This window comes from Rhea pennata, chromosome 12, assembly GCF_028389875.1.
Source record: "Rhea pennata isolate bPtePen1 chromosome 12, bPtePen1.pri, whole genome shotgun sequence".
Taxonomy (NCBI): Eukaryota; Metazoa; Chordata; class Aves; order Rheiformes; family Rheidae; genus Rhea; species Rhea pennata.
Genome location: NC_084674.1, coordinates 9,946,676 through 9,961,003, shown reverse-complemented (window position 1 = coordinate 9,961,003; position 14,328 = coordinate 9,946,676). Strand labels below are relative to the sequence as shown.

The 14,328-nt window shown below is 39.0% G+C and overlaps 1 protein-coding gene across 3 annotated transcripts in view; it reads right to left on the bottom strand.

Annotated features, from left to right (window-relative positions):
- Positions 1-14,328, bottom strand: part of FHIT (fragile histidine triad diadenosine triphosphatase) — a 592,682-nt gene that overhangs the window by 172,875 nt on the left and 405,479 nt on the right. The window contains exons 1-2 of one of the 3 annotated variants that reach the window (XM_062585618.1): positions 1,343-1,383; positions 1,026-1,080 (exon numbers count right to left, since the gene is read on the bottom strand). The exons of the other annotated variants lie outside the window; for them this stretch is intronic. Coding sequence (XP_062441602.1) covers positions 1,026-1,080 — 55 coding nt within the window. The 5' untranslated portion in view covers positions 1,343-1,383. Of the gene's footprint in view, positions 1-1,025; positions 1,081-1,342; positions 1,384-14,328 lie in introns of those variants that run through there. 3 annotated transcript variants of the gene reach the window in all.

Sequence of the window (14,328 nt, the reverse complement as noted above, 5' to 3'; positions counted from 1 at the left end):
AGTATTAAATAACAAGGTTGGTGGAGACGGTCAGGACAACTCCAAATGCTGATAAAGGCATTAGAGAGAAAAATCTTGTTGTTCTCACTGAGGACTGTTAAATGAATATAAATCAGGCATCTCCACAGACTATTTGTTATATTGACTTGCACTGTCCCTCAGAAGTATCTCTCCAAATTTCTGCCAAAGTATACAGTGGGTAACCACGCTGTCAGGTTAAGAAAAAACAAAGAGATATCCTTAAGACAAAATGGAAGGCGGGGATCTTTCTGCAGAAAATTTGTCCTTACTAACTGGAAGCCACAATTGCCAGAATAAAATCATCCTGAGGTAGCTCTGTGCCCCACATGGAACACAGGGTTTCACTTCTCATCATGCATTATCTGTATCTATCATAACACTGATCTAAGAACCCATTAACCATCTTTACAGATATAAGTTCTTTCTCAAAAAAAGATAACAGTTAAGAAGAGATAGGAAGAATTATTTGTACACTGCATACTGTTCCAAATGAGTGGTGAAAAACATTCGTATTGCTCCTAAAGCACCACAATTAAAATGCAGAATGGTATAATAACATACAAAGAGTGCTATGAAAGCATAGCACATCAGCACTTAGAAGGAAAATAAAGTTTTAATCCCTTGCTGCTACTTTTGCACACCAATTCTGATACTAATTTCCTATATCCAATCATATTGTTTAGTGACTCTGCAAGAAAAAATGTGTATTTCTAAAAATAGCTAAAAAAAGGGAAAAAGCATAACTTTTCTGTTCTTACCACACCCTGAAAATGTAAATAAATATTAAACAGGGATTATTTTGCAAAGCAAAGGGAGAAGAAATCCCCTAATGCAGAACAGCTGCATAGCACAACAGTAACAAAATGAGTAATAAGATCTGAATGTCATAATACGGTTCTCTACAGAAACAAAATACTTTCTGAATAATAGAATGCTCCCATTCAAAATTATGGTCTCATTCTTTTGTGTTTTTAACCTTTCTTCTTATATGATAAGGAAGATACCCTTGACTGCTTTGTACTTCCATCCTCTTGAAGCTGAAAAGCACTGGCACATCATCTGTGAGGTACAGAAGAGACTTCATTAGCAATTCCAGGTTCAGGATGCTATGAACTGACATCTCTAGTGTGCATCTCCTTGTCACTTTACCCTTTCTAAGTACAAAACAACAAAAAACTAAACCAAACCAAAACAATTTTTTTTTAAAGGAAGGAAAGGGAAAAAAAAAAAAAAAAAAAAAAAAAAAGAGCCTGTCAAACACTCTTCTAAGACACGTGAGTCTCTAGATGGAAAAGAGCATTTTAAAACCAAATCCTCTAACCTGAGAAAGCAATGAGATACCTGGCTAGGATTGCACAGTGATAACACTCCACGCTGTTTATGAATCTTCAAGCCCAGTGGTATTACACTGTAGGTTTCTTTCCTTTTTTAAAAAATATTAAAACCAGCTGTTTAACAATGAAGAAATCCACCCACAGAGTAACCAGAATATTTGCAAACAAATAAAACTTTGTGAAAGTACTCAGAGGCAAAATTACACATCAGCGAATATGAATAGCACCCAGAAAATACATCACATTAACCACAGAATAACTTTCTATTTCCCTAAATCCTAGAGCAAAATTGTATGGAAATGAGCAGCTACTTGTTTAGTGAACATCCTTCACACTGGTACCAAGAAAGCCTGATCAGTTCTTTTTGCTTTAAAATATCCTACACTATAAACAAGAGCCTGCTGCTAGTGCCAGCTGGCTTCATTCCATGCTGAGCAAGGCTGAGAGTGGCCCACCTTGCCCCTTGAAAAGCAATCCTTCTTGGAGCCTCCCTGTCTACCTGTATAGATGCCACCATCAGTCACAGGGAGCCAGGACACTTCTGGTGTCTGCATTATTTAAATATTTCAACAAATTGGAGCAGGTTGCAAAATGAAATTTTCTTCTTAGGGGAAACTCCAGAAGTTCAACCTTGAAACAACAAAAAATACAGCTTTCAAAAAATGAAGTGTCAAAGTTTTGAGACTGAGCTGAGAGAGGTTTTTACATTTTAAAATAAAACTACTAACCTGATGGAAAAGCTAAAAAATTTAATCAAACAAGACATTACATGATTGTAAGCATATTTTTCAGCATAAACAATTTGCAGCCTGGCACAGTAGGAAGATCTGTGCTTCTTAAATACTGTAGTGAGAAGAAAACAACCCCACATACAATAAATTTTACTTTGCAAAACATCAAGACGAAGGCTAATACTAAATTTGTAACACCATCGATAAACTTCAGGTTCATATGTTGCTCCTAACAGTTTAATCTAGGAGATAGACTGCTCTTCGCATTCACAAAATATCATGTGAAACGTTAATCGGATTAATCCTCACTGTTTTGTAACATGTATCAGTAAATCTATCTTACAAAGAACAAAACTGAGCAGCTGGACAGGCCAGCTGCAGGCAAAGCTGGCGTTTGGGCTTAAGCCTTTCTAACGCCATCCTTGACCCAGCTTTGCGTGGCCTCTCGTGCTGCCCAGACTCTGCCCAGCCTCCCCCAGGAGCACATCAACAACTTACCAGCACTCAGACTGCCCCATTTCCAGGTAGTCTGGGCTATTCTGCGAGAATGAACCAAGCACTTGAAAACAGAAACTCGGCTAACCGGAGTTATTTTAACTACATGACAGAAAGGCGCTTTGCTCGTCACAGAAGCAGCCCCGGACCGACCCAGCTAGCCAGCCAACTGCCCACAGATGGTTCTTTCAGACAAAGGTGTAGCCCAGGGCCAGGGTTCAGCCATCTGTGGCCCAAGGACTAGTTTGGTGTGACACCGCGCAGTGACACTGGCTCAACTTTACTGGGAAACTTAGTGCGGACAACATGTCAGAGACACCGCGAGCTAAAGCTCTGCAAAATAAGAAGAGTAAAAACACAGGCATAAATGTGACCGTTGGGATGGTATTCATTAGCAGCTTAAGGACTCAAGAGAGAAAAATACTGATATGAAAAAATATAAAGCCAATGGCGGGGGGGGGGGGGGTAGGAATGAAAACAGAAAAGCAGAAGAGGGCAGCTCAGCAAGCTTGAGGATCAGTCAGTCAGAGGCGATGGAGGCCAACACCTGCCCTCCCTCCTGCCCGGCTGGCAGGGACCCTTGGGGTGTCTCTTTGGCCGTGGTGAGCATACTGATGCTCAGCCAGGCAACACATTCATCCCTGCTCTCCCATGTGTGTGTCATGCAATAAATCATGCTGTGTCGTCAAGTTGCGTCTATCCTGCCTGCTGTCCCTCTGTGCTTAGTAAAAGATGCCCCGATGATACGGACCCAAAAAAAGGGAGGGTCACAAACATAAATTGGGACTTTAGCAATAAATTCTACCTTAGGATTCAAGGAGCTCAGGCACACAGAATGGCAAGCTGGGGATGGACAGAATAACGACACAACTATAAATATTGGTTAGCAAAGCTACTGGGAAAGTCAGAGAGAGCTTCAGGCACGGGAAGCACATGTCACACAGTAAGTCAAGGGGATTTGTAGGACTGCATGCTTGGATCTCTGCTGCCTACAGTTTTAACCTCCTCTACCAGCCAGAAAGGAAAGCTGAAAACCGTTACTGAGCCCATTTCTAGCTAATTACATAGTGAGAATGGAGAATTGGATACAAGAGATGGGCCTGGGACAAGCCAGAACTAAGGGGAACCTACTGGAAGAAGCCAAGTGCAGTGGGTACACAGCTGTGTGAGCAGCGAGAGGAGCTCTTTCTGGAGTCAGGAGTTGTATTTCAGACAGCAAGAGCCTCTGTGACCTTTCACCGCCATGGAAAAGGCTAAGCACCTTAAATACCTTTTTTTTTGCTGCAAAAAGAAGAGCAGAGCCACTAAGTAATATGCTGCTGTCCAAGTGAAGGAACAACTGTCAGTGGCTCATTAAGAGAGGAGGGCACCTGTGCTGGTCCACAGGAGAACAGGGGAAATGCCAGCATCAGCAATCAGTAGCTTTGTCTTCCACTCATCACTGGAAGGTCAGTGATCAGACCTCAAGTTGCCCAGTCCTTCACCTCCTGACAAACTGACCTCCTACTCAGAGCAGCAGTCCTTTCTCAGACAGGGGTCCAGAACTACCACATATCTCATCTCAGCAGTCTCAGCTCCCTCGCTTGTAAGCTGGAAGTGAACGGGAAGCTCTAAAATCCAAATTAAAGTGTGTGAACAGAAATTTAAACTATTACATGGTCTAGGATTTTAACACTGTGGAAAAGAGTTAGCAAGATAGAAATAACCAACGCCACATTAGCACCTGCCAGGAACATCTGGGATTCACATACTGTTAGACTTTGCAATGAGCAGGCTGACAGGTATCCAAACAGATAGATATCCTCCCACAGCAGGTGTACTTACAGGCAGGTCCATGAACATCCCTTGTTCCCCATTCCTCTTCAAGCCAGCACCAAATTGCCTCCAGTGACTGAGAAAGATACACACTAGACTCAATCATCTGTAACTCCATCAAGCATTGATGGATGCTTGGCTTCAGGTGTGAAAGGGAAGTGAGATATTTTAGTAATGTTTTTGAGTAGGTTCAAAAAAGAAGTTCCAAGAACTGGTGAGACAGTGAGACTGTCTGATTACTGGAGGTCTGCACAACATCAAGAAAGGGAGTGTGACATCCATCTCTTCAAATCCAGATGTGAGTTGGAAGGAAATTCATTTCATTACTGCTGTTCTTGGCTTAGAGGTGCTTTGTTTTCACATCAAGACTTAAGATCCAGAACTAAAGTAAACGGGATACTATTGCAGCTAAGAACATGGGACATCACATTTCATTGGCAGACTCAGTCATGGGTTTCTCAAGATGAAACATCAGTTAGTGAAACATTTTTCTTTATTCCCTTTCCAAAAACTAATTTGGTGAAAACTTAGCTGGACCAGCGGAATATGAACTGATAACACACAACAGAACATGAACTTATAGCCTAAGGCGCTAAATTTCTAAAAATCAGTCTCAGTGAAATTTAATTTCATGTCACATTTTGCAGCTCTTCCAGCAATAATAATTTCCAGTTTGCTACACTTCCCTAAAAGAAGTGTGGGGTCTCAAAGCTGATTTCAAAGAATCAGGGGACAATTATGCAAAAATGAGAACAATTATTTTTTTCTGTCATTTCATTATATTTACACAAATATAGAAGCATATAGCAAATAGTATTCCAAAGCTTTTCCTAAGTAGTCTAACCACTCAAGGCCATGCATGCATCTAGTGGCCAATGGTCAATTAAATACCTGTCCTGAGCTGCTTTGGCTTTCCTGGCCAGCCCCATTTGATTTCTCTTAGCCCTCTTTCATTCCCATCAATGCGATCCCTGTGTATGTACCTATGTGCAGGTCTTTGCAAAGGTATCTTAACTACTGCTGCATTTTGATAGCCAAGACTGAATTTTCCAGTTAGTGCTTGATTATGGGTTTATTGCAAATTTGCACACTATATATTTTCTCTGTGCTCTGCAAAGTCATTAGAAAACTTTAAATGATTTGAGTTCAACTAAAGCTTATCATAATTTCAGGGATCCAAGCAGCACATAAACAACAGACAGTAACAGATTCACTCTAGACAACTGTGTCTACTGATTTTGGAAGATGGTGAGGGTGGATAGGGGAATATTTTCAATGTTTTTTGAGATTGTGTGACTTTACATGACAAAGCTGATAACATGGCATAAGATGGGAATATAAAAGATACATATGTAATATAAACAACAGCTCAGCTACTTCCAATCTCTCCCTGCCGCAAACAGTCCAATCTGAATAAGTAAATAATTTTGGATATCAAGTAAAATATAAATCAAACAAACTAATTTTAAGTACATTTCCCATTTAAAAGGTATATTTAATTATTCTATTTCCTCAAATGTACTTCACACTTCACTAACTTTAATAGTAGCATCATAAATTACACTGATAAATTCAATAAAATGTGATGTTTCCAAGAAAAAAAAAAATTCTAGTCATTTTGGGCACAGATGGTTTCCCACATCAACTGACTAAATCAGCAGAACAAAGCTTTTGTCTGTAAACTACAGAGGACCAAACCTAAAACAGCTTCAAACCAGTAAGCATCTGAAAGTCAGAGCTTCCCATCCCTTTCGTAAGCCATGCTCAGAATTGCTAACATGAAGGTACGTCTGATGATATTAAATATGCATGGCCAAGAATCTCCACGTTTATTAAACTCAGCCCAAATAACGAGATAGACGATATCCACTTAGTGCCAGTGCTGGATATATAGCATTGCTGTAACTGTTACCTCCAGCCTTCCCGTTACATTCATAACCTATGTTTGTTGCCATTCTTGTTTCAACATTGTAATTAAACCGTAAAATCACCAGGGATGTTAAGGATGGAGAACTAAGTCTTATCTGTTCCATGAGGTACCTGCTATGCCGCAGGGCATTACAAACTAATGAAATCCAATTATATCTTAAAGACGCGTAAGGCAAAATCCATTTATTTATTTCGGATTGCCTCTTCTAAGGGGCTGAAGAGAGCAGGTAATTCATTCACTGTACTGATCGTTAATGTATGGTAATTCACTGTTATGAATGAGAACAACTGGCTTCAGTGATTCGACTACAGCAGCATAGCGAGTCGAGGTTATGGTCATGAAAGCTGAGATTTTTCAGAAGCATTTGGACATTTTAGAAATTGAGACATGTCAGAGACTTGCATTTTTTAAAAGAGCGCTGTGCACAAGTCCTCTGGAAGTCATTTGCCAACTTTCCTTCTGCTGGGTTCCCCAAAACCAGTTCCTCAAATCAGTTTTGTTCTTAATCTTGGCTGGTGCTTTTCCCATTGTAAAGAAACAGTTCAATTCTTGCACATCTTGGGATCTTATACTTAGTTTTTTAAAAACACTTTGACTGCTTCTAGGCAGACTTTAGAGGGAATTTAGAATCCACCAGCTCTTACAGTCTTCGTAAGAGCCGCTAACATTTGAAAGTCTTATCCCTTCATCCAGTATCCAAATACTGCTCCCCAAGATCCGGTTTCAGTCAAAGCCACTAAGGATTTCGAAAAACCTCTGCTCAGGAACTCTACTAGAAAGCTACAAAGACATGAGGGCTTTTCATTTTGCACAGAACTGATCAAGAAAAATAAGAAATACACAGCAATAGTATTTAAGAAATTCACGTTCTCAAGGAGTCTTTTTGAACTCTGGTGTCTCATGAGTGACAATTCGCAAAGCTCAAGACATCACAATACCATCCTAAATAGTGTTAAATTGGTATTCTCTGCTCCACTGGGCAGCCTATCGAGATGTGTAAAGAAAATCAAGACAGTCACAATTATTTGTGGTTGACAGACAGTGGCAACAAGAAATTGCAGTATAACTCTTAGAACATCTATACCTTGTTTGAACTATAAAAAGATGAACAAAGAACTCATAACAAATTCATTATTATAATTAAAGCAAAATGATAACCTCAAGCTAAAAAACTACAACAGCGATCAAACGTCACTTAGACTGCTTGACTCTTTTGACGCATCTTTAATGCAGAAGGTATTAATATAACAAACGAAGAGAACACCTAGATTTCAGGGGACTACGCTCCAGTATAGCTTGAGAAAAATCAACTTAAAATGAATTTAGATCATGAAATCAATATCTAGGGATTAACTAAGGATCACTGAATCCTTTGTTATTGATTCACGAAAATACAGTTTCTGTGCAGCATATAACTACTACTCATTTTTATAAATCTACACAATCACAATCAAACTGTACTGATTGAAATTCAGTGTTGAATACATTACATAAGGAATTAAAGTTTTTTTTTATATATATAAATGAGAGCACATTGCTACAAAATTCAGAGGCTGCATATTCTTAAATAGAAACACATGCTTCTTTATTATCTCATTTCAATCTTTCTGGGGTTTTGATAACTGGCCCTCTGCCCACCTACTCCCTCTGTACTTTCTTCTAACACAGAAATAGAGTTTAAAATGGAAATTAGTCAAATAAATTTTACAGAGAGTTGCTCTGTGTCCTTCTACTTTATAAGACAACCTGCTTTCCTTTGTGTTCTGCTAAAAATACGCTGTAAACAGACTACATTGTATTTGTGCATTCCAATCTCTTATTTTATCAGTGACTAACTGCTCTGCATAAAACACTGCAACTCAATTCATATTATTAATAAACTGTATCATAGTAGAATATGTATTTTGCTCTCTGTTTTACACCTTAACTTCAAAAATATTAAATGTGGTATATCTAGTAAACAAAGAGAGGCTTTTCTGGCAAGAACACTAACTTTAAACAAACCCTTTTCTCCATAGACGAGCAGCAATTCTACAGAGCACGCCGCTCCTCATTGCCGAGGCAGCTTCCCATCCTGCATGCAGGTCGGAAAGGCCCTGGCTGAAAAACCTGAGGCACCGTTAAGTTAAACCCACCTAAGCGGTTTCTCATAAGATGGTGACTTCAAAAATTAGCTCCACTTTGAGAAAAAGAAGAGAAGAGTTATTCATCTAAGGATCTAAACTATTTACAGATCAAACAAATGCCTTATAAACATACATCAAGCTGGTTTTGAGCAGGATTTTACCACCTAAAATGCCTAACTCACCTGTTATCCTACGGTTTCTTCCCCAAAATGACAATTATTACTATTTTATTTCATATCAGAATCACACAGGGTTACTGTCAATGATTTAGCACGTTTTTATCTTCCATTCGGCATCAGTCAGACCAGCGAAAGTCAAGACCATGCCACATTTATGATTACTACAATAGCATCAGCCGGGAAGAGCAAAGGCATTTTATTTTCATTTTATATTTGTCTGTTTTCATACGCACAAACAGAAATGAGTTGAAACAGAACAAATTTCAGACAAAATTGCATTGACACCCGCTTCCCTTGAAGTTCGTAAAAGCAAAATCTTTTGCACAAGAACCTAATCTTAAAAAAAAAAAAAAAAAAAAAAAAAAAAAAAAAGTTGGGGAATTTTTTAATGTGTTATATTTTCAGTGAAAAGTCTTAGCACAACCATATAGGTTTTAGGTTTCCAAGTAGGTGGTTTCCCAGAGCATACAGTCACTCAACAGAACATGCAACATAGCAATAAAATGTGTTAGAAAAAGCACTCACAAGAGCCAAATTTTTGGATAACAGAATATTGTAACAATTATTTGTCAGAATAAAAAGAATTGGGCAGGTTCCAAGTATGAAGAGTAATGACATCCCACGACATATCAATCACGTAAAATGTAAAATGAAAGTGCTTTATAGCTACCTTTAAAAAATGGTAAATTAAATTAGCCAGTTCAGGGAGGCAAATACTCCCACTATCCTGCTAAATTATCCTGCCTCATACCCAGAAATCAGCCTCCAAAGCTTCTCAGATCTCACCTTGTGAGGCACAGTTCCCAAAGGATGCCTATAAATACAGACCTGCTTGACAAGCTTTCCACTCAAATAAAAAAGCTGTTGCATTGCAAGTAAATTTAATTTCTAAAATTTCATTCCCAAGCATAATCTCTCTATCTTTCCAACTTTGAAAATAAGGCAAAGGAAAAATAAATCTTAATGTGGAGGCAGTAAAACAATATGGTTTATAATTTTCCTTTTTCTGACCTTTGAGTGTGTGCAGTTCTAGCTGAACTTCCCTCAGCGAGCTGAGCAGTGGTTGGCATTTTTCAATTTGAAGCAGTAATGAAGGAGTGTAACTATGACTAATGTGCCGTAGTTGCTTTGCTCTATTCTGTCATTTCCTTCCATCCTAAACGGTAGTATCTACCATGCATTTTAAAAGTACACAGTGAAGCTTTTCAGCGTGCTCTCTATAGCATCATCCCACTGATTTCAACCCTGTTGTAGACAAGCCGCAATGGTATTTACCAAGGAAAAGGAGTTACGCTGCAGTCTGCCGTCCAAGGAAAGCATCCGCCACCAGCAGAGGAGCAAAAGCACACAGATCTCAGGGATGGACAATAAACTCTGCTGACTTCTTTTATTTTTCATAGCATGGCTTTAATATATCACAGAAGTTATGACGATTTCTGTGTTGATTTTCTTAGGAGACCAAGGACTGATCCTTTAGCAAAGGATAACTAACAACTGCAGAAACGGGGAAACCTGCACCAATGTATTCCAACTGGCAGTCTGCCTCAGTATCTTCATTTTTTCCTGTAATTTACATTTCTATACTACAGAAGATGAGTTTAGCAAATTGCAGCAGATATGGTCCTCCTCTTGGGTTCTTTCTTCAGGTTTCTCCATATTGATGCCAGAAGAGTATACTGAGAAAAAAACTATATATTTAACCATGGATGATCACACAAAACAGGCCTTCTTCATACAGGATAGCTTAAAGCAAGTGAAAGTATAGCACTGTCTGGGTTTCTCTCAACACAGAAAGAATAGCCCCAAACCAGCAACATATTTTCCACGCAGTGGTAAAGCAATCACTACTTCAGAACTACTTCAGGCTAACTTCAAACCCCACTGAAATCTACTGAAAGTAAACCTTACTAAATAAACCTTCTTAGATTCAAAAGGATAGTAAGTACATTGCATTTCAAAGCAGACCAAGGGCATTTTTATAATGATTTTGGCCTTGAAATGTTTATTTTTAAGCACTGACCTTAAGCACTGCTAAGTTGCAAAATAAGAAAATCTAAGATCCTTTACTACATGATTAGGAAGCTGAATTCCCTTTAAATTATTTACAACATTAAGAAACATTGTAAAATAGGTAATGTTCTTAACATATTTTAAATATGCTTTAAAGAAGAATTGACTTCCAAAGGAAAAAAAAATAAACCTACCCTCTCCTCCACCTTTGGGAGCAACTCAACAGGAAAAATTTTAACAGACATCTAGAAATGATGTACTGCTTTCTAACATCTAATTTTGTTTTCCTGGAAAAATCCCTTGGAATTTTAAGTCTGCCTGTTGGTATTACACACCTCCCAAGAGAGGCATGAATAAAAGCTTATGTCTCATTAGTATTGAGTCCTTTTCTTTTGCCCAATAGAAAAGATGACAGACGATGCACGGCAGGACACGTGCACTGTACGTGATTACATTCACAAATGGAAAGCTGCTCCAAAAACCATGTGATCTGGGGGGAAGAGACCACAAAAGAGATTGGGGGAGATGCAAACATGGATCAGAACAGGTTCTTTTCAATCTCTTACCCCAAGAAAGTTCGGGTGATGGGAGAAGCCAACAAGAGCCTCTGGAGGTGGCTGTGACAAACTTGGAAAGCTTGAAGATCTACAGAAAATTGCCAACACTATTTGAGAAAGGGAACAGCTAAATCCTCCAAGCAAGCAGAAGGTGGCGTGTGAGTAGACAACGTGCAGGCTGCAATACCGTTCCTTCGGAGAAAAGGATACATCTTCCCCCAAGCAATGGAAGCTACAGTCACTCTAATTAGGTGTGTCAAAAAAACAAAGGACTAGTCTTGTTCCCTCTATACTTTGCCTTGAAATGACACATGACTGAAGGAAATTTCTAAAACTGGATCCATTAATCATATTTGTCAGGGAGCCTGCAGTGTGTTGCAAACATCTGGCAGTTTTTTTACTGATACTTGTTTGCTTGTCTTGAAGACTGGCTTATAAAGGTGAGGATATTTGCACGGTTCCTGAAACCTCATTTTACAAATGCTAGATTTGGTACAGTACTGTATCTTAAAATTCCTTTTATGCTGTGAAAAAAAGAGCCTTACATTTTGCAGCAATCTTTAATAAATATCTCCAAGCAGGCTAGGCACTACCTGGCTGCTAGCTGATGCTGGCCGGAGGAGCTCTCCCAGCCAGATCAGCTATATAAGCCACTTCAGTTGAAAACTGGAAAACTGTTTCACTTCAACAGAAGTTTTAGAGACCTCAATAGTACCCAGAAGAGGTTTACTAATGGGAATCTACCTCTTGTCATATTTGCTTGTCAGCTGCTCACTTTATGCTTAGCATAAGAGCTATGAGTCTTGAGCAGGGCCACAAGACACAGAGCCATAGTGCCAAGCTTGAGGGAGGCAGAGTCAGCTCTGGGGTTGTTGCCAGCTTCCCAGAGGCTCTCCTCATTCCCTATCTCATTTCCCTCAGGACTCCTATAAAATTAAAATATTAATATATTAATCCAGATTTGCTTTATCAGTGGAACTGAAAGTCTTCCCTTCTAACCAAAATAACCCCTGGAGAGCCTAAGGTCTGATAAAACTTGGGCTCAAGATATAACAAAATTGCATTACTTTGGCACTGCCTGATTTATATATTGACTTGGGAGCATTGCTTTTACTGGTAGAGTTGTCAAATCTACATCTAAAGAAATAACTGGCAATAAAAGCTTTAGATGTTTTTTCAGAGTGCCCTAGATTCTGCATTCGAAGTTCCAGATTCTCCAAGAATACTTCTTATTACTTGTTTTCTATAGGAAGTCCAGATTATTCCAGGACTGTTCTTCATTTTAATGGAAAAGAAATATTGTTTTGCCAACAATATTTTGTCAGCAGCATAGTAAGTGGAGAGGGAGAAGAAAGTCCGCTTGGTTACACTGAGCAGGGACATAGGAGATCAGCATATTATACTATATCCTCCTCCTACAAACTCAGTCTCCCTTGGGCTACACAGATAGCTTCAGACTTCACGGACGTGGTGTGATGAGATGTTCAGTAATTGCCATGAAGTATGAAGATATTACAGTTATTTAGACAGCTGGCTTGCTGGTCAGATCAGCCAGCAGTGCTGGACATCCCTTAGAGCCCAAACAACATCCTGGTTATCTGTAATTTTACAATTGATCTCTGTATTTCTGCTTAACAGGCCCAATACTGAGAGAATATAGTTAGCCACTCTTTTTCAGCAGTGAAATATTCTGTTTGTGCTTAGACTAAAATCTTTTATTGTAATTTTTCCAACATTCTGAATAGCCTGCCAGGAGATATTTAGAAGAATAATAAATCTTACGGGTGCCACGGATGTGGGAGAAGGGCTCAGGACTAATGCAGAGATCTATTTTATGAGTGTCATCTGTTCCTGTTCTGCCAAAGGAAGAATGGCATATTGAAATTACTCTGCTGTAGGCAAAAACAGCAAGGACAGCACATTATCCTCTGTTGGCACCTAGAGAAAATAAAAGAAGGAAAAGCATTTTGACGCTACTGTGAGAAAATACAGCATATAATGTGTTTCAAGTTAAAATACTAGGTTACTCTTTTAGTGAAGCTGCAAGACTTATATGCCTGCTATTCCTGCTTTTCACAAAAGGAAAAATTTTCAGTGGTATTATAGCAATAAGTATGATATCTCGTAACTCGGAGAGCAGAAGACACACACTAATAAAAGGGAAATGGCTCTTCATTTGCACATATCTGCTAACAGAGGTGAAGAAGCTTGGTACAGCTGAAACAACCAACACCTATCAGTTATCCTCAAAAGGACATAATAAGCTTGGAAAGATTATATTGCAAAATTAAAGAGATCCTGCACAACTTTAATTTCACTTGGCAAAGGAACTGGAATGAGGGCAGCTACTTCTTTCACGACATGTGAAAGAAGAACCAGAGGTGGAAGTATTTTTGAATCTTTAAGGGGGAGGGGAGATATGATAAAGTCAAGAATAAAGGGATTTTTCTTTCTTTTTTTTATCAGGTTTTGGTCAGCATGTATAACATCTAGACAGATGATAATCATTTACAGTGAGCAGTCACACATCAGTGACTAATCAGGTCTTTAAAATGTTTTCTGCCTAAGAAGGGTGCTGGAGGCACTAGGTAAAGTCTTAAATGTCATCTCTGTTAATGAGCTACAGGAATCTACAGAAGAAAATATTGGAACATAATAACCTTCAAATATATACACATCTGTTGCAAAGAAGAGGCTCTCTGAAACATTAACGGGGCAGCTTAGGAAGCTCTTTCTGCTGGGGGGAATTTGCCCCAAACGCTTCTGGAACTTCACAGTGGTGGCACAGGCAATTCTGCTCTCGGGCAGAGGATGGATCTGGCAACCTCTGAAAGTCTCCTTCGTGTGTTTTTAGGCAATTATAACACAAGAACTAGAACATACTGCAGTCATCATGATAGGGACGATGTAGCATTTGATAAACTGCAATAAATGGCTCCTACAACAGAGTTAAGAGTAGACCAGATCTGGATTACAAGGATGTTCCATTCTCCATTCAATAATTTAGATTAATGGGCATAAAAATTGACATCTGTGGCAACAAGGCCCAGATGGGATTTCATTCATTGGGTACACGGTGCACACAGAGCTGCCAAGACAGCCAATATCATACTCCCAAATGCAGAGGATG